The sequence below is a fragment of the Synchiropus splendidus genome, chromosome 13 (assembly GCF_027744825.2).
Source record: "Synchiropus splendidus isolate RoL2022-P1 chromosome 13, RoL_Sspl_1.0, whole genome shotgun sequence".
Taxonomy (NCBI): Eukaryota; Metazoa; Chordata; class Actinopteri; order Syngnathiformes; family Callionymidae; genus Synchiropus; species Synchiropus splendidus.
In genome coordinates this window covers 1,874,016-1,896,566 of record NC_071346.1, presented here as the reverse complement: position 1 = coordinate 1,896,566, position 22,551 = coordinate 1,874,016, and the positions used below count along the sequence as shown (strand labels likewise).

At 50.1% G+C, this 22,551-nt stretch overlaps 1 protein-coding gene and 1 long non-coding RNA gene across 2 annotated transcripts in view; one reads left to right on the top strand and one right to left on the bottom strand.

The window, feature by feature from the left end:
- LOC128769079 (uncharacterized) overlaps window positions 1-21,917 on the bottom strand; it is a 27,686-nt gene extending 5,769 nt beyond the window's left edge. Inside the window, exons 1-9 of the long non-coding RNA XR_008416340.1 lie at window positions 19,798-21,917; window positions 17,181-17,359; window positions 14,956-15,269; window positions 11,916-12,010; window positions 9,268-9,458; window positions 9,023-9,133; window positions 3,705-3,823; window positions 3,464-3,586; window positions 1,771-1,887 (exon numbers count right to left, since the gene is read on the bottom strand). This is a non-coding gene — a long non-coding RNA (uncharacterized LOC128769079). The remainder of the gene's footprint in view (window positions 1-1,770; window positions 1,888-3,463; window positions 3,587-3,704; window positions 3,824-9,022; window positions 9,134-9,267; window positions 9,459-11,915; window positions 12,011-14,955; window positions 15,270-17,180; window positions 17,360-19,797) is intronic.
- The window catches only part of emilin2a (elastin microfibril interfacer 2a), a 15,162-nt gene continuing 7,524 nt past the window's right edge, over window positions 14,914-22,551 (top strand). The window contains exons 1-4 of the mRNA XM_053882370.1: window positions 14,914-15,289; window positions 15,588-15,713; window positions 16,957-17,138; window positions 17,208-19,061. Coding sequence (XP_053738345.1) covers window positions 15,165-15,289; window positions 15,588-15,713; window positions 16,957-17,138; window positions 17,208-19,061 — 2,287 coding nt within the window. The 5' untranslated portion in view covers window positions 14,914-15,164. The remainder of the gene's footprint in view (window positions 15,290-15,587; window positions 15,714-16,956; window positions 17,139-17,207; window positions 19,062-22,551) is intronic.

The following is a 22,551-nucleotide window of genomic DNA, read 5'->3' as shown; positions in this document are numbered from 1 at the left end:
TGTCGGATTTGGGCTTTGTTGTTGTCATAAACCTTTGACTCTGGGCTGCTCCCCCTGGTGGATATATTGGTGAACAGCAACGTAAAGTACAGTGACGGTAACATGGTTTGAAAAGGACGGGCAGATTTTCGTACGTAAATGGAACCAACATTTAGCTCCTCGTTCCTCAGATCGTACAAACATGTGCATGAATTCTCTCTGCAGCGGATTTTGTCAGCGTCGACACCATCTCGTCCAAATGAGGCTCCTGGTGTTGATTCATGTCCAGGAGCTACAGTTTCTGAGACGGAAATGTGGCGCTCTGAAGGTGAAGAGTTTCCGTGCCATCAGCTGGTGTTTTCTGATGCTTTGGTTTGATGGCGGAGCAGCAGCTCGAGCCTCTTGCTTGTGATCAAATGTGTTGGACACGTGAGGGGACGTCTATCAGCCTGCGTCAAGCCGAAGCATCGCTTCCAAAGCTGGCATTTTCTCTCCTCTCTTCCGACCAGATGAACGGAGCGGCGGGTTTCATCCGGCCACTCAGGTGCATGTGTTCTTATAATCCATCCTGCCAGATGGATTTCACGTGAGCGTTCCTCAGCCGTATTGACCGGAGCGTGGCTCATCAGGAGGAAGACAAACGGTCAAATAATTGGTGAGGATGGTTTAATAAAGTTTCTAAAAGTATCACTGGGATCTGCTTCCACACTCGGGGGAAATCGTCTCTCTCATACGTGTGGGGGAGGAGAGCGCGGCAATAAAGCCCAATTGAACCCAGGCTCTGGAGAAAATGAAACCTTCCGATGTCAGTGGAGCCTGTTTTCATCGGGTTCCTGCCACCCAGGAAAATTCAACCTAAATTACCGCGGCACGCCTTTGTCTTCGCCCATTTCCTATTGCGACAGGCTGCAGTAGTCCAGCGGGGGGGGGACGGTGAAGCTGAGCAACAGCTTTAAACCACTGCGTTCTCAATGAGGATGCATTATGATGATCATCCTGAACACACACGAGCATCTCGCTCCCTCATGTTTGAATTATCATGGTCCACGTCCACATCATGTGGCGTTCCACCAAGGTGGTTCTGCTGAGGGACAGTGTGGAATAAGAGCAGATTCTAAGTGAATCACTTCCGTGACATGCTCATGGTACTTTGCTTGTTGAGCTCATGGTGATCCCTGAGAGCAACCCGTGTCTTACGCGGGTGGCGGCAACACGCGACCCTCCCAACCAGACCTCAGCGGTGGGAACTTCAGTTTCCTAGAGGGCCCCATTACAAACTGTGACGGCTGTGAGGGGCCCTCATGCCGAACTAAAGACAGCCAGGACTGAGACACATGATAGAAAAAAATCCCAAATATATACTTCAGTAGCAAGGACAAGGTGGACCTATAAGATGACACGCAACTAAGGATGTTTAAGAAGCGTAAACTGAAATATGTTTCTTTTTATATGGTTTCTATTTGAATATAAATCTAAATAAAACTATGGACCAGGTTTAAGAACGATCAATATGACTGAAACATGTTTTTTTATTTTATTTTCTTTCTACTTCACTCTCAAGTACAATGCAACCTTAGTCTTAAAACAAAAACATTGCAGTTGAACTAGTGGTGGCTAAAGTGTGAAGTGAATAAAATTACACAAACCAAAAGGAGGACGACTTTTGATGTTTATCTACTTTCTCCTCGAACCACAGGTCAGTGACCTGAAGGGTCGACCGTGGCCGGCAAAACTAACTACACAACTAACAACAGTCTGCTAGCATCCACTCTAACGTTACCGGCGACATACCTCGAACAGACGTAACACCGGCTTCGGCTCCGACCCCTTCTCCTCCAAACGAACGCGGGCATCTCCAGAACGTCTCCAACACTCGCCGCGGCAGCCAGTGTGACGCTTCCGTCGTCTCTACGTGTGCCGCAAGGAAGAAGTACATGAATTCAACTCATGTTTGAGGGAGAATTAACCCAGAACCACAGTGACTTGGGATCAACCCTTCGCTCATCACACGCTTGTTTTGCACTCGGAGAGTGAAGATCCAGCTGCATGAAGAGCAGCTGACATCACCGGCTGAAATGCTGCGCTTTCACGTAAAGACTTGAACTTTGTTTCTCCTGGAGTCTGAAGCACAGCTGACGTCCGCCACGCGCTGCAGACGCAGGCTGGTCCTTCTCAGCGAGGCACGAGTGTCATCGCAGCGGATGAAAACCTGCGGCCCATTTTTTCATCCCAGTCTCATCTTCATGTCTGTTCCCCACTTGTTATGAGTGGGGAGCACGTCTTTAATCAGAGCGACAACAAGTCATATTCCTGCCTGATTAATTCCAAACCCCGCGCAGCACCTTATGAATGCTGATCGTTCCGACCTGGAATTGAATCAATATCCGGCGAAAACATGTGGCGCTGGTGGGCTTCAGACCGCGGCGTCGGTGATGAACATCTTATTGGTTTGTTTGTCTTCAGTTCATTATGGCTCAGTTGGGCGTGAGGTCAGACGCGCTCAGGTTTACGTCCCAATATCAGCTCAACCAGCAGAGGAACTCACAGCGGATCTGATCTGAGAGGAATCTTTCAGGTCTGTCTTATTCCGAGATCTATTTTCTTCCGATAAAGACCATGAAAAGCCAGAGAACACGACACTACGATGACGACTCAGCAACGCAGTCTCAGTCGAGCTACGCTCTGCATGGACCGAAACAGGAAACAGGAAATGCTGCCCAGCGTAGCATCCGGTCCAGTCGGCCACGCAGACACAGATATAAACAGCAACGACACACAGCTGAGGTGCCTGTTTGGGCCGCTCTGGCAGCATGGGAATCTCCTCAGTCAGTTTGGAACCATCCTCACATCTGAGGACTGAAGGGCGACGTCACTGCAGCAGCGCTGAGACTCTGAGACGACCTCACAACTTAGTGACTGAGGCGGCAGCAGTACTTATCGCCTCACATTGCTTGAACATGAAGCTTTACTATTTTTAAAGCAGAAAACACACGTTCATTAAACTGAAAATGCACCGAGCCGAAGCTTTAGATCTGAGAACTGTACCGAACCAGAGCCCATGTTGGTGACACCCCGAGGCATCGTGCCTTCGTTCCTTAGATGCAGGCGCCTCCCTCCTCTCACGCTCGTCTACCCAGCCAGGAACCACCTCAGATGGAGGAAAACAAAGCTAAAAAAGCACTGTCAAAACCTGGCGCCAGCTCGCGTGTTTGTCATCTCAGTCTTTTGTAGGGGAACCAAAGAAGAAGGAAAGAGGAAGGGTTGGGCTCTGAGAAACACAGCTGCGATGGTCCAGTTACGGAAGAAAGCTCAGAGTTCGAAGCCACTACAGGGACCTTCAACACTTGATGAACACTTTCACTGTCTCCTCCCAGAGTCGGCATTAGCATGATTCCAATTCAAACTCTCTCACTGTGATGGAGTGAAATCCCTTTGAAATACATGCGTGTGTTTATGAGTCTGGAAAATATGATTCGCTTCTCACCTCAGGGACTCACCGCCTGATGGCTGCCAGGACGTGGGTCAAAGGGCAGCAGAGTGGTGGGGGGGGGTCCGCCACACAGACCAGCAGGGGGCGCTCACAGTTGGCCTGATGCGTGAGGAATCACTGAGGCCAGCAGAGATAGAGAGCAGGCAGCAAATGCCTGGATGAATCAGTGTGTGACACGCGCCAGTCTGACGCTTCAATCTGCCACCGACTCCATGTGTCAAACGCTGCGACTCACCAGCGCCGCTGGGTTGGAGCGGCACCGCGGCCACAGGTCCCTGAAGCTTGGAGACATCCCAGCAGTCGGGTTTGTTTTCTCCACTCCATGGAGTCGAGCTGCAGCAGATCAGCAGCATCCTGGACCCAAAAACAGACAAGTGTTTATATTCTCCTCAGCGGGGGACCCCACTTTGATCTTGAGTGGCTCACGGAGGTGAGTTTGGAAACTCTGCTCAACTTAACTCTGCTCCTAGTCAAAGAATGGTGTGGAAAAACAAGTCAGAAACATGAACCACTGATGGTTACTGTGATGGTTGTCAGTTCCAGTGAAGCAGTCACTCGAGCTGATGTATTGTGAGGGGATAAATGTCTGTTTGGGTTCGAAGTCAAAGATATTTCTGTCCAGATTGGACCCAAACTTAAGAGGCAAGACGACGTGATGGTAGAAGGACGAGACTGGAGCCAAGATGGCCGCTCACTGTCACGTGACCTTGTTGTTGCAGTCAAGGGCTGGCTCCCTCTCTTCCCCTCGACTACAACACTGGAAAACAGCCCACGCCTTGCTCACCGAAGTGAAACCTGCTGGCCGCTCTCAGGTCAGAGCGGATCATTTTTATTCCAAATGTTCACGCATTTCCCCTCAATTTTGGCCATATACGTCTCACCACATTCCTGTAAGTCGAGACGCCAAGCTGTGATATAAAGTCATTTCGTGCCTCACTTTTATGTATGTATCAAACAATAAACGTTGGTTTATTGCCCGGTAAACTGGCTTCACCTGCGACTCTTGCATAGTCGATGACTTTGTGTCTTGGCATTTTTGTGAAAAGTCGAGCGCCGGCCGCGTGCGGCGCGGAACTGAGCGATGAAAGGACCTGTTGAACGACGACGTGCTTGACAGACTCAATCTAACGCATTCATCTGCTTGTTATGTGTCTCAACTTTCAAACTCCAGTCCAAGCATTTCAGCGGTTTCGTGCATGTTTCCGTGGCAACAGCTCTGAAGCGACCTTGTGAGCGCGGCATGTGAATAGCATCACCTTCGTCTTTCATCGTGGCTGCCAGCCTCTCGCTTTTGTGTCCTGAACTTCACGCTGAAATTCCTTCCTCTGAAGCTGAGCGGCGGCCGATTCTCCGCGTGGAGCGGCACGTCGGGCGCAGCCATGGGCTAATGAGGTTCCGCCCAGACGCAGAAATCTGGGTCTATATCTGTGGCCTCATGTCGGGAGCCTAATGATGACCTGTCCTGGAAATGAGACTCCGAGGTGGAGTTGTAATGAAGTGTTGGAGCCGGAAGAGACGGTGTGTGTTCAGGATCACGGACTATTCCTGGAGGTCAGCTGACCAGCGGGATGATAGCGTGCTAATGCAGCGGACGCACATTAACCCCGGTCTGATGATGAGCGATGGCTTGGCGAGCGCCGTCCCCCGGGAGCGGTGGCATGCTCCTGTCTGCTTTCCTGCAGAGCTTTGCACACTTATTTCATTTTGGCCCGTTTGGCAGCGCCGCATTGATCCGCCAGGATAAAGGAAGCGCTTTTGTAAACAGCACTGCAATAAAGCTGGTGTTTGTCCGCCACTGTTTGACCTTCCTCCTCAGGAGTCAATAACCGCATTTCCGTTAGGAACGGTCGCTTTTTTTGTAACTGTTTGTCAATTTTTACATATTTATGAGGACGCACAAAGAAGGAAAATAGCAGGAAAACAAAGCACAAAAAAATGTATACACAGAAAACAAACATAGGGGGGATATAACAATAGTATACAGTCTCTATGAGTTTGGATCATATTGTTTGTCTTTGTTTGGTTGTATTTTCTCCATCGTTTTTTGTAAAACCCAGCTTTGATCCTCAGGGGAGAGGTCAAATTCTCATGGTGGCTCAGGAGAAGAGACCCAAACGCTAAGATCTTGAAGCAACAAGGTTAAATGAACAAAGTTTAAAACACAGTTAACATGGAAATAGTAGGACACAAACAGGAAACGAGAAACTAAAGACGTCACCACCAAAAAGCGGAGTGAGGGAAACACACGAGGATGAGGAAAAACCTGAAACAGAGAAGAGGCGAATTACAGTCAAGCCCAACTAACGGGCACAACCAAAACGCACTCGGATAAACTCACGAGGTCCAAACAACGAAAAACGCATGGTGGTGGAATACTCAAACACACGTGAGGAAGAAAAGCCAACAAGAGAAAAGAAAACATGATCGACAAAAAAACTCTCAGGCGAAGCACAAAGGCTGATAGAAAAGGACAGAAAACAAACATGGACGAAACCAAGGAAGTGACGGAAAAGGCACGCACAATCGAAAGGGATCAAAGAACGCCATAGAACAAGGTCTCGAGGGGATCTTTACTGGTAGACGTGGAGCAACCATCTGGCAACGCCGACTGGAACCAAGGTGTAGAAATCTGCAGAAGGGTTCCAGCTGCGCAGCTGTGAAGGTGGACAGAAAACAGGAAACAGGAACAGCACACAAGAAACCCGGAAGTAACAAAATAAAATCACACAGACACCGAACATAACACAAACGTTCCATCTGATGTGTTTCCTCTCTATCTCTGTCCAGTCCCTCATAATGGCTTTTTCAGCAGAAAGTATCAACATTTTAAATAAGTATTCATCACTTCTTGGGAAACAGGGAGGTAAGAGAAACCGATAAAACAAAAACGACCAAACCAATATCCTCAAATATCCTCTCAAGTGGATATTGTGCCTGTGACATTCCTCCAGAGTGTTTGTATTTCAGTACACGTCCAAAATACATGAGCATTTGTGAGGAGCGTTAGCTTTAAAGAAGCAAAGAGCACCAGATCAGCCAGGCCCAATCCACTTCCAGCTCCGCTCCGCGTTCCTGCTCGTCCTTGCCATAGGTTTCTCAGCTCCGTTTACCTTCCACTCTCCTTTATTTCCCCTGATGTCTTCATACCTGCCGGTCTCACTTGGGCTTTGTGTGTTGGGAACCGGCGGACAGGAGACGCCAGGCTGAGTATCACGGACGTCACTGTCGGTCTGTCGGTCCCCGTGGTGCATTAGCCGTCCCTCCACATGTATTATTGATTGGCTGCCTCTAATCACTGTCTCCAGTGTTACAGAAGAACCTGGGCTCCCACCAGGACCTTCTGCGCTGGTCTAGGCTTAACAAAGTCGTGGCTCAGGAACAAAACGCCTTCGGAGTAGTTTGAGATTCAGCGACTTTCAAGACAAAGGAAAGCAGAAAGCTGCTGCTGTGTTTGGGCAGTGAAGTATTGGACGCTCATGAGAGTCCAGGTGCTGGGTCAGATGTGTGGGTTCAGTCTCGCATAACACCCTGAAGACGTCAGCAAATATGACCTGACCTTTAGAGCATATCGCATGAGAGTGTCACGCCTGATGCTTATTCTGTTTGAATCCCTCAGAGCTTCATCGTGAAGCTCGCTGCTTCTCTTCCGCTTCTTCGTCTCATGGATTCTGGGCCTCCTGTCCTCGGGTCCAGACCACCCGTCCTCCACATCTCTGTCCCCAAACTTCCTCCGAGTCAGTCCCACTGTAGAGTTCAGGATCATCTTCTCTGACTCTTCAGACTCGGACTCTTTTGCTGGGAGGCTGGTGTCAACGCTACTGTGGTTCAACAGATGGAAACTTGGTCCAGAAGAGTTCATACGAGGTCTTGCAGAGCGGCGGGATGCCACAGCGATAGAGGAAAGCACAGAGACAGCGCAGACCTCCGTCAAGCATGAACACAGCAGACGATCAAATCCATGGAACAACAGCCACGACTCTTGAAAGGACTCAAACCTAAGTCGGTAAGCAGCGGGTGACATTAGCAAGGCAGCTCAAAAGCACAGCCATATGTTTATAGCCAGGTATTTTGTAGGGGTGTAAACATACACATGCTGGGACTTTTGGCAAAGAGACTCAGTCCAAGCCCAGATGCTTTAGTCCCTTCAACCCTTCCGTCTCCATTTGTTCTGTGACTGCAGGAAGCCAGTCGCATCCCTGAGACGCCTGGTGCTCCGCACCTCTCTCGCTGCTGCTCGAGGCCGCGCCTCTAAAAGTCAAAGACTTTCTTGTTTTGGAAAGTGATGACGAGGCATTTGTCCGTCTCTGTTGATGATGATGACTCTGTCCCGCAGGTTGAAGGCGGTAAATCAGATCAGGAATGACGTCACACGCCAGTCTTCTCCCAGCGCTGGTCACCCATCAGTCCCTGAGTCACGCTGCTGCTCTGACTCGGCATCGATTCCCCGCTAATGTCGCTGATCTCCATCAGTTAAGAAGCCTGAGCCACAAACTTCTGAAGCTCCATAACTCCATCCGATAGTTTGAGGCCAGACTCTGGTGTGCGTCACTGGTTTGGAAGCGTTCGAGTCCAAGCTCAGGGTTAGTTCTTTCTTCACACTGCCGCACGAGGCCCAGATGGAGTGTTTGTTTTCTCTGCAAAACTAAAGGCCATAAAGCTGAAGGAGAGTTACATCACTTACATCTGACTCACAGGAGACCTTGACTAAATTAGAGCTGATGAATAGACGCCGCTTCAAAAGGAATGTTGAAAGTATGTTTTCTCTTAAAGGTTTCTGGCATCAGAGCCGTGGAGAAGCTGAGGGAGGTGACTGAATGGAACAAAGGCAGCAGTGACATCAGCGCTGACGGGTTCTTCTACAACTATGTCTCCAAGTTCAACAAGAAATGAATCAACTTTCGGACTAAAACTTGAGCTTCTTTGCTCCTAAAAAAAACACCAACTGGACTGTTTGAGTCGCATCAATGTGCCTTCATATATTTGTTATTAAAGCATGGAAGCGCATGAAAGCGTGACTGAAACATTGACATGTTTCATTTTAACAATGACACTCTGGGGTCAGTACATTGGTAGATGAAGATGTTGAGGTTGGAACTGTCAGGCAGAAGGTGGAGAGGAAGGTCAAAGAGGAGATGGATGGAGGTGGTGAAGGAGGACATGAGGTCTGTAGGTTTGAGAGCAGAGGAAGTATAGGACAGGGTGAGATGGAGGAGGATGGAGATGGTTTAGACATGTACAGAGGCGAGAGAGAGAGCCAGTACATTGGTAGATGAAGATGTTGAGGTTGGAACTGTCAGGCAGAAGGTGGAGAGGAAGGCCACAGAGGAGATTGATGGAGGTGGTGAAGGAGGACATGAGGTTTGAGAGAAGAGGAAGCAGAGGACAGGGTGAGATGGAGGGGGATGATCTGCTGTGGCCACCACTGAACGGAGAAGCCAGAAGAGAAAGAAGAAGAAACTAATAGAATTCATTTACCAGAGTGAATCTGAAATTTTTCTTTGGATTATTCTGGGGTTGATAAAAAAAATTTAAAAAAACATCTAGTGGACAAACCTCGTCAATAATGAGGGACTGAAGCATGATCTTCATGTCCTCTGGGAAGTTTCAAATTCACTTTTTTTTCTTTTTTCGTGCTCTATTTTCTCCATGAGGATCCCGTTCTATCTGTGGAAGGAAGATGATGTGTTATGTGACACATAATTGTTGACAGAAACCATCCACAGTGATGTGTGTGGAGCAAACAAGTGCAGTCCACACGCCTGTCGGTGTTTTCCCACCAAACACACTGGGTTTCTCACCGTGATCCCAGCCCGTGTTGCGGGCAGCCGCGCGTGTGCTTCCAGTTTCAGGCCAGTCATAGCGTAACCCGGCGCCGCAGAAGAAGATGAGATCAGGTGGGCGCTGACTTCGATGGTTGCCATGGGAACCAGGAGTCAAGTCAGAAGTCAGGTCCCTGCCGTACATATTCAGCCTCGGCGTGAGGACTCCTCTGCAAATGGGTGAAATCGAGCGTCAGACGTTTTCATGGGAAGCTCCTGAGAAAGAAGCTGCGCTTGTCATGACATCTCACCCGTGAGGTGGACCGGTCCCACACACCTCCCGCCCCGACACCATTCCACCTCATTAACATTTCAGGGGACGAGTCTGTCAGAGGCTTAATGAACAATTCATGCACATGGCTGATAGCTAGATTAACATTTTACAGGCAATAAATCAGCGCTGCGATGTGTGTGTGCGTGCGCGTGGCGGCGGCCAGCGAGGACGTGTGGCTGAGTTATTTGCGGAGCAGCTCCACCTCATGCATCTTGGTTTGAGCCGCGGCCTGTCTCGGACCGTGACGTTCGTCTGAAGCGTTTCTCAGAACGACAGTGCCAGACTGAGGCTGTAACCCCCACAGTACCTTTGTTTGGAGTGGCGTCGCTTTCTTTTGGGCAGCAGTGATCAATACGTGCCATGTAAACATCAGGGGGTCTTCAGCGAGGAGCTAACGCTGGGGTGCTTTGGCTCCCACTCCCTCACACTTCTCTTTAGAGAAGCTCTGTATCCAGTCGCACTGTAGTCCAGACCAAGCTGAGACTGAGACCTGAGCAAACAGAGACCAGTGAGACCAGTGAGGGGGGCGAGCGCAAGAGACCTAACTGAACACTGCCAATGACGCCGTTTCAGTTCTTGATTTACTTTTACTTTAAGAAATACATGTGTGTCCACGGGGGCTGCACAAGTCACCGAGCACCTGGACGACTAGTCGACTAGTTAAACAAAACACGACAACATGATTGTATTGCTCAAAATGTTGTGTGAGAGTTATGTGTCCTTTAATGTGTCCTTTGATGTGTTCAAGAAATGGCCCCGTAAACGTTTTGGGTCACGTTGGTCCCGTAGCCTCAGGAACAGTGGATCGTGCTAAGAGAACAATGACATCGCAAGTAGAAGATTACTTGGTCTTGGTCTCAGCCCCGTCACACTAACCTCAGGTTAGATGGTCTCCAATGCAACACTAGGACTCTGAAGCTAAAGTGAAGTCCAGTAGTTCAATGATCTGCTTCTATTTTGGAAGTATTTTCTTGAACAACTCTCCACATTTCTTCTTGTGTCTTATCAGTTAAATAAAAATCAAAAACCTACTGAAGCACAATTTGTGTTGCACTTTAAGGAGCTTTTTGTTAAATCAAAAGTATAATTCAGACTGTCAACAGATTAAAATATTTCATCTCAGTTAACTGGAGATTAATGGCATCAATGAATCGCTCATCTTACTTCCTTAAGACACCAGACAACACCAGAGTGGCCAGTAATCTTGCTAGCGCTGTGCGGTGAGCATGTTGTTGAGCCTCCTCAGGCTCTTCTGCAGAAGGTTCTGGACACTACCAGTTCTGTTGGGTTTGCATGAGGAAGCATGATTCGCCACTCAGGTGTGGAGAACAGCTTCCTTCGAGTTCCATTTAGAACAGATGACGACAGATCGCCAGTTAACTCAGTGCCATTAATCCTGACTCATCGACCACAGAGAAGGACGGATGTTCTCTGAAGACAGAAGAGAGAAAGCGACGGTCCAGTCGAGCCACTTGTTCCGTGCTGGTTCAGGGAGAACCGGGCTACGTCTCCATGATCGCACGCTCACAGCCTCCCTCACCGACACAGACGGTTTCAGACAAGCTCAAGGGCGAAGACCCTCGCTACCACACTGTGCTCTGCTGTTTCCCAGGCTTCACTTTTCTACAGTGCTGAGAGAAAAACAAGTCTGATGGAGAGCGGACCCCTGAGGAAACATCACGGCTTCCTCAGCGAGTGGGAGGAGCCGTGAATCTACAGCAGCAGCAGCGGAGTCTCAGCCCGTGTTCATTGGGAAGTTGATGTTTCTATAATGTGCCGATAATGAAACAGAACGGGAGGCAGGGTTCCTCCTAAACACCGGCTGGATCAATAAGGCAGGAGGCTTCTCCATCACGGCGGAGGGAGACCAGAGCAGAGAAGAAGAGCTCCTCTTGACCCCACTATCAGTCGCACCTGTGTGGGTGAGCCCTTACTGGCTCTATATATATCTAGATCCATCACATGCTTGCATGGCAGCTGCTGGCCAAGAGAAGGTTATTTCCCTGCTGTGCAGGGCAATATTTTACAGCACCATATTATCCCACAAACCTTCTGGCAGCCAAACAACTCCAATGTGAATCAATGATTTCACATCCAGACCCAAGCTCTCGTGTCCCATCGTAGGCCCTCACGTCTTCCGCCCCTGACGCCACCGCAGGTGCGTTACGCCTCCAGTGCCCGGGTCTCACGCTAAGATCTTGAGCTACATTTCCCAGCCACACGTTACAACTGAGGTCCTCTTTTATTGGAAAGCTCTCAACACAGGAAGGTCGTCCCCGGGTCACCTCTCACTGTGCTTATAAACTCCGCCTACATCTACACCTTCAAGATCTTGAGTTTACGACGTACTGACCGTCACGCTGCTCCTTTAGATCTCGTGCTGAACTCAAGCAGTCGTGTTGCACCTGGCTGACCCTCTTCAAACAAGCCTTCTCTTCAGGTCAGCACCTGTGACAGCGCCAAAATTAAACAACCCGTCAGGCCTCCAGCGTTTACTTAGACTCACTTTAAATGACAGTTACATATCAAATGTAACCCCCGTGTTCAGGTCATGCACCTTTCCACATCCCATGTCTCCACCTGCTCTTCTGCTCTCAGCATTGCTCACTTCCTTCTGAGTTTGGTTCTGCCCAGGATTCTGCTTGTTCTGCTGTTAACTTGGCTCATGATTCCACTCTGTAGTCAGAAGCTCCACTGGAGAAAAATCTCATGAGCAACGTGGCACACTCTGGCAGGTGAGCTCTGTCGGAGGCGCTCACCAGGGCAGCGGTGATAATCGCGGCATTATGAAATTTCAATATCGTCTTCAAATAGAGACAGGTTTTGTTCTGCCAGCTTTGTGACCCGCCCCATCTCCTCTCCACTTTCCCCACCAAACTCAGCAGTGCCGCAATAGCCGGTGCGGCACGCCCTGGTCTTGACTCGACCTCAGGTTAGATGGTCTCCAATGCAACACTAGGACTCTGAAGCTAAACTGAAGTCCAGTAGTTCAATGATCTGCTTCTATTTTGGAAGTCTTTTCTTGAACAACTATCCACATTTCTTCTTGTATTTTATCAGTTAAATAAAAATCAGGAGGTCCTGGAGTCCGCATGCCACGACCTCCAGGATGCGAGCGTTACAGGTGGCCATCCTCGCCATCCTTCTCTAAAAAGAGTCTTTTGCCAATAAGTTCCACAACCTGCCAGTCAGCAAGAAATGCTCACAATGTCACGCTCAAGTTGGCATCGCTTTACCCTGGAAGATGGCGGATATCGTGAACGGATATCGTGATTCTCAGAGTGCATCGCTGATCTGGAGATAAAGCGCAGACCAGTTCTGCCACGCTGAAGCAGAGAGTTGAGCCGAGGTGTGTGAGGAGGAAAAACATCCCCGGGATTTATGCCCGACATCAAGCGAGCGCCCGGTGTTTTCCCTCACCGCCGTGACTCATCGTACACTGCGTCAGGACCGCTGTGTTTGGCTGTGTAGGTCAATGAAGATTTTGCAGTTGAGCCCACGAGATGGTAGTTTGAGTCCAGACAGTGAGATGAGAAGGTTTGATAAGAGATAACTGACAGGGACAGGACGCGGCCGGCGAGTCTGCTGCGGATCCTGCCCCAGTAATGAAATGTTCCCTTCTCACTCCAACACTTTTGGCAGGGGATCACTATGACTACACAGACGTCTCAGGGGGGGTTCGAGGCTTTACCGCTGCTGTGCTGCCCTCTACTGGAGGCCGAGGGGGAGGCACGTCTGATGATGGTGGATTGTTATTGATAAAACGACGACCATTGACATGAAGGCATGCTGTGGTCGGAGGACACCTGAGAGACAGGACCTCTCCAGCGCGCCCCCTCACGACGAGGCAAAAACTGGCCCATGGTTCGGACCTGGGCGACTCCAACAGGTGAAAGCAGCGAGTTAGGGGTCAAAGATCACGAGCGTGTCACAGCATCCTCGCTGCACATCTGTCCCTCCTGACCTCTCGCAAACCACGCCCGTGTAAACTGACGGCATCTGTGCGACCCACAGGAGCAAGAAGAAGAGCGGAAATCATCTGGGCGTCAGCACCAGCGCCAAGACGGTCGCCCTCTCTGGATTTCTGCTCGAGTCGAGCCGAGCTTCCACACTCTTGTGTCTCCACAGCAGCCTGTGTGTGTGTGTGTGGTTCCGACTTAGCAACACATGAAGGTGGATTTGGGGATCAAAGTGTGTTTCACCACTAGATCTAAAAATAGTTTTATCGCTGAAGTTTATCAACACTGGGCCCAGTTTTCTGGGTTTATGCTTGAGAAGTGTTTTATCTCTGACTTTTATTGGTGTGGAGTTGCGATTTATTATTGGGTTTAACACTTTTTTGAGTAAATTAACATTGATTTCAGATAAGCCAGACGTGTCTTAATGTGTAGTTGTGTTTGCAAAGCTCTTCAGTTAACCTGTCGTTTGTTTTTAATCATGAGAAGTGAGTCTAGACACCGTCTAGTACTTTGTTGTTGTTGTGTTTAAAAAGGTGAACTTGTGTTTATTCGTTGTTGTTGTTGTGTTTGCCAATTTCGTAATTGCATTTTTGTGCGTTTTCTTTAAAATCATTCATATTTAAATCATGCGACATGAATTTCAGTGTTGTTGTACTTTGCTATTGTGTTTTGAGGAGCGTCACGTTGTTATTTCGTCTTCTGATTCAGTGCTCTGTTGTTGTGTTTAGTGAGTTGTGCAACTCTTTGTGTTTATACTAGTGCTGTCATTTTAACGCGTTAATTTGATGAATTAATTATGCCGCAATTTAACACGTTAAAAAATGTAACGCAATTAATTATGAGTATCAACGGTTCTTCATTCTGCCTCATTTAGTGGTGTGTTTTACTTCTATTATTCAGTTTTTAATTGCTATATCGAGCTGAAGACAGCCTTATTTAATTTCAGGATTTTATAATTATTTAACTGAATCACTGTCTTTTACATTTTTGAATAATGCACCATGACCTTTACTTTTGGATTTCATTCGTGAAGCACAAACATTGGATTCCAAATCTTCCCTTCTGTATTCAACTGGTGAGTCATGCACTACAATGTTTTAATATCCCAGAACTCCAATTCTTTATCAGCAGATATGACATAAAAAATGCGATTAATTCGATTATTACAAAATCCTGAAATTAATTCGATTTTTTTTTTAATCGATTGACAGCACTAGTTTACACACTTGTTGAGTCTAGTATTTCGTGTATTTATGTCTGATCGGTTGACATTATTATTAATGTGTGTCCAGCGAGCCGCTGACGTGACGCGTGTTGCTGGTTCTGGGGTGAGTGCCTCGGTGTCAGACGGGTGTCGTCACTGAGGTGTGAACCCTGATTATCGCCTCACTCACAGGTCATCAAGGCCCAGATCTGATCAGGACCGTCTCTCACCTGGGACCAAGCCTCTGTTTCCCCTCTGGTTTTTTCTGTCTGGAGGAGAAGGGTGTGGGCTCCAGCGTCATTCCAGGGCTGGGATCGTGGACTTCCCCAAACTGAGGCAGTCGCAGTGACCTGAGCGAGGGAGGAGAAGACGGCGTCAGCTCTGCGCCTCCAACTTTTTCCTGCACTGTTACTGGACTGTGAAGCCCGGACCGGGAGCCATGGAGCGGCGCTGCGCACTTTTCACGCTCCTGCTGAACGTGCTGCTCTCGGACGCGTCCCCTTCTTCCTACGACTTGTTCCACGGAGCGGCGCACACTGGAGCGCTGCACAGACACAGAAACAGGTCCGAGTCGCCACTCGACAAACGGCCTCGCTTCTTCTTTTTTAAATAAGACCAAGTTCTGCGGCGCGTTTTATCGTGTTGCGTCTGACGCGCAGCAAAACTGGGCGTCAGTTGTAGCGTTACATCGTGCTCTGTATGGAGGATTTAAACAACATGACTCCGCGGCCTGGGTGCGAGATAAGATAAGCGCTGGACTGCTGAGGCCGCTCCGGTCCCACGACCCCAGGACTCTGACGAGCCGCTCATACGTGACACTGACGGTCCATCTCTCTCTCTCTCACTGTGTGTGCGTGGACAGGAACTGGTGCGCGTATGTCGTGCACAGGAACGTGAGTTGCGCCGTGCAGGGCAGCATCGAGAGTTTCCAGGAGCCGGTGGTGGCCCCCTGCCCTCCATACCAGTCCAGCTGCCAGCAACAAGTCACGTGAGTCACACCTCAGATGACGAGACGAACAGGTCGCAAGTGACTCGGTGGGAAACACCTTTTTTCATGTTTAAATGAAGTGGATTTCGAGCTTGGTCAGTGACATCCTCATGTTCATCACATGGTCACGCCATGTTTTGACGGAGCTATAGAGACAGCCAGAGCCGTGGTTTGCTGGAAAACCTTGTCAGTAAACTCGGGTCCGACTCGACTCCTCACTAACCCATGAGTCGGCAGACTGAAGGCTCAGGTGTCAGTAAACGGGTGGTGAAGTTTCCTCCCACATCCAAGGCACTCGGTGAACTGGAGTGACTCGCAGTCGAGCTGTTGTGGGACTCGCGTTAGAGTCTCCTGCACGTGACAGAGTCAGACCAAACGAGTCCACAGTCGGGCGCTAAAACCAGCTTCGCGACTTCTTTCACCTTTCAGAAAATATCTGACGTGAATATGTTGTAACTGAGTCCAGATACACTACAACTACGATGACTGACTTGAGGAGAATGAAGTCTTCATGTGTCGATGAAAACATGAGCCGTTGCTAGTCACATTCCAAACACATACTCCAGCTGAACTCCACCGCCCTCATGGTGCCATAGTCAGTTTGCCATCTAGCATTGAAGAGTTATCCAGCCAACTGTTCAGGAGACACCACTCGAAACCTCACCCTGTACTAAGCTCCCTGCAGGCTAACAGCATCCATATGGTTAAAGTTACCATGACGTACTTTGCTGCTCGTGAGCTGAGACTGCGAGCTGCTCCTCACGCTGCCTCACTCCCCCAAAAATGATAAATGAATCTCACCCAACAACGTTTCTGGTTTCCCTGAGCTGAAAGTGTGATGAAATGTTACATTTGGGAAACAGTTTTCTCATCTTCCAGATGTTGTGAATGACGGCTCAGGTCTTCCGGGAGATGATGTCATTGCAGCATCTTGGCTGGCGAGCGGATGCTGTAATATCTGAGGGAGCGGTACACGGCAACACTGACAGAGATCAGATCGTATCATGAAATCGCCGTGTGTCACCAGTGGAGAGCGTGCTGTGGTGTCGGGGCCATTTTGAAATCCAAAAGATAACATGGAAAGTAGGTTCTTATGGCAGAGCAAGCCAAACGTTTGTGGGCTGCATCGTGAATCTTTCAAACTAGGTGGCGCAAAGGAGCTTCAGGATGTAAGGCAGCAGGCTTAGTACCGGATTATAGGTGGTCCAATCTTGTCCCACCTCCAATGTGTTTGTCGTTGCAGATATACAACCCGATTCCGGCCAACGTACAAAATCGCTTTCAAGAAAGTGACAGAGCTGGAGTGGAGATGCTGCCCAGGCTACGGAGGTCCAGACTGTAAAGACTCAAAGCCTGTTCCAGACCGACCGGTGGTCCACGGATCGCAGCCATACATCCCGGGATACACGCCCAGACACACCCAGAGTGAGAACCGATCCTCCGACGCCAACAGCAAAAGGTCCTCACGGTAACGTTGCAATTCTCTGCTCGCAGGACCGGAGCGAAGAGAGACGGGCCACCACGAGAGCAGGCATGAGGGGGCTGATAAAGTCCGTCTCCTGGAAGGGGAAGTCCGGCGTTTATCTCAGACGGTGTTGGATCTACAGTCCGATTTGACCAGACTAACATCCGCCCTCCGGACGGACCTGCAGGAAGACACGAGGAAGATGTTAGTCACCCTTTTCAACAACATGCAACCTCCGGACAACGCTGTGGGGGGGGGCACTGGGGACAGTCCTGCGGTTCTGGACGGGCACCAGGCAGCCAGAAGCGGGATCGCTGGAGACAAGACGGTGGAAAAGATCGTCGCACGGCTGGATGAGATCAACAACGTGCTGAAAGACAAGGAGGAAGCCATGGAGGACCTGAGAGGAACGATGAGCAGTCACGAGGGACAGATCCGTGTCCTGATGGAGGCGTCGCAGTCTCAGAACCCGGCCATCCTCGACATCGACGTGATCAACAGTTACATCGATGGGAAGTTCGAGAAGCTCAAGAAGGAGTTGGACCAGAACGTGAACGAGCAGATGGCCAAAATACAGGGCTCCTGCACCGACAAGCTCCAGAGCCTGCAGAAGAAGTGCGAGGACAGTCGCGATCAAGGTTTGGTCAGCCTCACCAAACTGGTGGACAACAAGGAGGCGGACCTCAGGCAGGAGATCCAGGCGCTGCGTCTGGACATGGCTGCTTCAGACGGGCCCGTCCGCACTCAGAGGCAGACCGACCCCACACAGACGAAGGAGGACGGCGACCACACCGACCTGTGGCGCGAGATCGACCGCATCGCCGAGGCCCACCGCATCCTCAACGTGCGCATCGACAACGAGTTGGCGCATCTGTCATCCCCCCAGGTGGACAGAGACTTCACTCTGCTGATCGAAGAGTTGGACGCGCGGATGAACGTCACCGAGCAGAACGCCGAGACGCACTGCTTCTATGTGGAGGAGAAACTGAGCCGCAGCATTGACGACGAAGTGGCTAAACTTCGGATGCTCCTGGGCGAACGTCTGGACGCCGTGGAGGACCAGTTCACCAACATGCTGGTGGAAATAAGCAACAACTCCCTACCAGGAGCGCTAGGGGGCACAGTGGATGCCATTCAAGCGGATGTCAACAACAACAAGCTCCTCCTGCAAGGTTTGGACGATAAAGTCAACACCGTTGGCGAGTTGTGCTCGGCGGGATGTTCCACCTCAGCGGGCGAAGGAGGCTCTGCGCTGGGATCGAGGGGTCTGGAAAACATCTGGAGGGATTTGAGTCAGCACAGGAATGAGCTGGTGGATCTGCACAAGGACGTCAGCGCCAACTCAGACAAGCTGAAGAAACTTGAGGACCGAGTGGAGCAGCAGGCAGCTGTTGGTGTGCGACTCTCTGGGAAGATGGACGACTTCCAGAACGGCCTCGCTGACCTCCGGGCTAGTGTTCCCGGAGAACAACCAAGGAATCCTGCGCCGGTCCTCACAGTGTCAGGCGGCATCACCAGCCCTCAAGTGGAGGAGTTGAAGAAGCAAGTCGACGCTCTCAGCGCACGGATGTTGTCAGAACTGCATCAGTGCGAGCAAAAGAGTCGCGGCGCCTCTGACAGCGTCGCGGCGCTCGACGGACGCGTCGCCAGACTTGAAAAGGTGTGCGGGAGGTTGGATGAGGTCTCCGCTAACGTTCAGAAGCTGAAAGACAACCTGGAGAAGAACGTGGGCGGGCTCCAGGTCTGCGTGGACAAGATGAACGTCACCTGCGGGAACCACAGCGCTGACATCATGGCCCTGCAGAACTACGTGCAGCAGCTGCAGGCTGTGGTGTCTGCGCTCGCCAAACAGGCGTCAAAAGACGGATCGTCCGCAGAGCCAGGTGAGTCGGTGACAGATTCATGAGGTCAGAGGATGTCTGTGGGAGCGTCTTGAAAGTTAAATGACAGGGGGGGGTTCGTGAGCCTGGTATCTCAGCAGCATAAATCACGCTCCTGACAGATGATGCTCACTCAGTTGAACGTCAGGAATACAAATGTGTGAAACACTTTCCATATTTCAGCAGCTTCCAAAACACACTTCCTCAAGTGTGACAGCGTATTTACATGACTTCATATCATTCAGCAGACGCTGGTGTTTAAATCAACAATATGCTCATCTTGTTTCATCATGTTTGCCAATAATCTGGCAACATGTGACTCGCTTTCGGTAGAGGTTTATCGGTACAGAAGAAGCTAAACGTCGTCCTCGAAAGAGAGTGAGACACTTAGAGCAACAACATTTTGGCTAACTTTGTTGACACTGCAGGCTTTGAGATGTTGACAGTCGAGTTGCTAGCTTGAATGCTAACTATCATCCATTAGCATCTCACAGCGAAGACAGTGGAAGTGCCAGTAACAGGAGGGCAGAGTTTTGCGAGTGTCACGGCTCCGTGAGAGGTTTTCCAGGCGCGTCCAGCTGGGAGGAGGTCAGAGGGAACTGTGAGGACCAGCTGGCACTATTAAACATCCACGCTGACCCGGGAATCTCTGGGGAACTGTCAGCCGCTAATGTGGCCAGGAAGAGGAAGTTTATTTCAAACAGAGGGAGGAAGCGGCGGCGGCGGTGGCCAAACTCACTGGTGTTAATGGAGACAAATAGCAGGGATGGTTGGAACTGCTGAGTTGTTGTGGTGATTGGAGGCTGACGCAACCGTGACTGGTCCGGGGGCGAGGTCCTCCACAATGGCAGATGAAGGATTGTGCTGTGGATCTCTTTGAGATGACGTGGGTTTGGAGGTTTCTGGAAAAGCAGAGCAGCTAGTTACGGTCGGGTCATGGAGGCAGCACCCGAAGTTATGCAGCCCAGACTCCCCTCTCCTCAGAGACCTCCTCCAGCTCTACTGTGGAGCACTGAGGTGTTGCCGGGTGAGAGAGACGTCCGCTCTCTGGGTCTGCCCCAGGCCTCCTCCCAACTGTCAGAGGTCGCGACAACATACCCTGACCTAGGTCAGCAGACTGTAGCGTGACCTCTCCTCTGGTTCACCGCTTTTCTGGTTTGGACCACTTAAAACACAAGATAAGCACTTCAGCGGTCGTAATGTTCGGGCCGATCTGCGTCACCGGCCCGTTGACACTGTGGAGCAGCAGCGGTCGTCCTCTCCTTCCTCTCGTCTCTCATCTGAGATCAACATCTGTGTAAACAAGCGCAGGATAATCCTGCGTGGAAGGCCTCCTGCTCGCCGGGAAGGATCGGATCCCCAGAATGGCTGCAGGGCATTTCCCTGAGTGGGAGTTGACTGGGCCTCTCCACCGTGTCATTCAATCTGTCCCGGCAGCGAGGGGCAGAGGTGGACGCTTCCTGAGACTTAGACGCGTGTTGTCCTTAGAATTCCCAGATATGGAGGAAGGAATGTGTCAGGTAGCAGCCGAGGGTCTGTTTATATCGCTGTGATGCTTTAGCAGCTCCCACGTCTCCCTCAAGTCCAGGTCCAGTACCAAACAGACTGTTTTGTTATTCCGACTCCCTCCTTGACTTGTGAGCACTGGTGGCTGAAGTCCAGCCACAGATCTGTTTATCCCACTGCACACACATAAGGGCCAGTGACTGGAGCTTCTACTGAGTGAGTGAGTGAGTGAGTCTGTGGAGGAGTGAGTCAGTGAGTGATAGGAGTGAATGGGTAAGGAGTGAGTTGGTGAAGGAGTGAGTCTGTGAAGGAGTGAGTCTGTGAAGGAGTGAGTGCAGATGTGAGTCAGTGAAGGAGTGAGTGAATGAGAGGAGTGAGTCTGAAGGAGTGAGTTAGTGAGAGAAGGATTGAGTCTGTGAGGGAGTGAGTGAAAGACGGAGTAAGTCTGTGAAGGAGTGAATGAGTGATAGGAGTGAGTGGGTGAAGGTGTGAGTCAGTGAAGGAGTGAGTGAATGAGAGGAGTGAGTCTGAAGGAGTGAGTTTGTGATAGGACTGAGTTAGTGAGAGAAGTATTGGGTCTGTGAGGGAGTGAGTGAAGGAAAGAGTGAGTGGATGAAGGAGTGAGTCTGTGAAGGAGTGAGTGGGTGAAGGTGTGAGTCAGTGGAGTGAGTTCATGACAGGAGTGAGTTAGTGAGAGAAGGATTGGTCTGTGAGGGAGTGAGTGAAGGAAAGAGTGAGTGGATGAAGGAGTGAGTCTGTGAAGGAGTGAGTGAATGAAGGAAATATTGTGTCGCGAGTGAGTGAGTAAAAGACTATGTGAGCAAGTGAAGGAAAGATTGAGTGAGTGACTGAATGAGTGACAGTAGTTGAATGGAGAAGAGCGAGTGGGTAAAGCAGTAAGTTAAGAAGTGAGAGGGTGAAGGAAAGCATGAGTGAGTTATGTTGCTTGGTGAGTTACTGTGTAGGTGAAAGCGTGAGCACGTGAGGTAGTGAATCACAGCCGTGGTGACAGAGTGAAGGAGGTGATTCAGTGAGGGGTAATACGTGTGAGCGAGTGATTATGTGCTCGTTGACAGAGTGAAAGAGAACGAGCCTGAGTGAATGAATCGGAAGGCAGCAGACCAAATCAGAGTTTGAACCTGCTGATGTCCCACCGCAGCCAAGCTCTTCAGCCCGAGAACAAACGCCTCGAAGCAGATCACAGGAAGACTCTTGTCTGCACATCATCTTGAGATGTTTGTGGTCTGAACCCAAATCCTCAGAGCTGCTCCACAAGCCGTGCTGAGGATGACAGTCTCCAGGAGAAGCTGCAGCAAAGGCTGACTGAAACACAGCAAAGCATTCAATCAAACAGAGCTGGGTGACTCACAGTCGCGCGGCGCCGGAGATATGGTTTAAATCAATTCTGCTGAGAGACGTTCAGTTACATTTCATAACATTTAAAATGGCCTTTTTTCTTCCGCTCGCTCCGGTGAGTTCTGAGCAGCATGATGTCGCTGTTTTCTCTCTGCACGTCAGTTCATGCTCACACACACCGCCCCCCTCATTCTTACACATATCAAACTCCAGAGATTCCCGTAGCGTGACCTCAGCCTGATGAGCGCCGTCTGCTCCTCATTAAGCCCCTGACTCACTGCTGGAGCCCCGTCCTGACGGAGCTCCACACCCAGAACCAGATGGGTCGACTACCCTGGGCTGTGATGTCATGACCGGGGCCCCATCGCTGGTGCCTCCCTGATCAGACTCCAGTCCAACACTTGTGCGACGCAGAGCCGTTTTTGGACCTTTGTGCGTCCAAAAACGGTTTCCAAGTGTTAGCAGTGTGATGGAAAGAGTGAGCTCATACAATAAACCTGCTCTGAGCCAGAAGTGAAACAGCACCTACAAAACAACCACTTTTCCTCAGAAATAGTTCAGAAAATGAAAGAATTTGGAAAAAGGTTTTGTGTAAAACTTTATTGACCTAAAATCTTTGAAGTGAATTGAC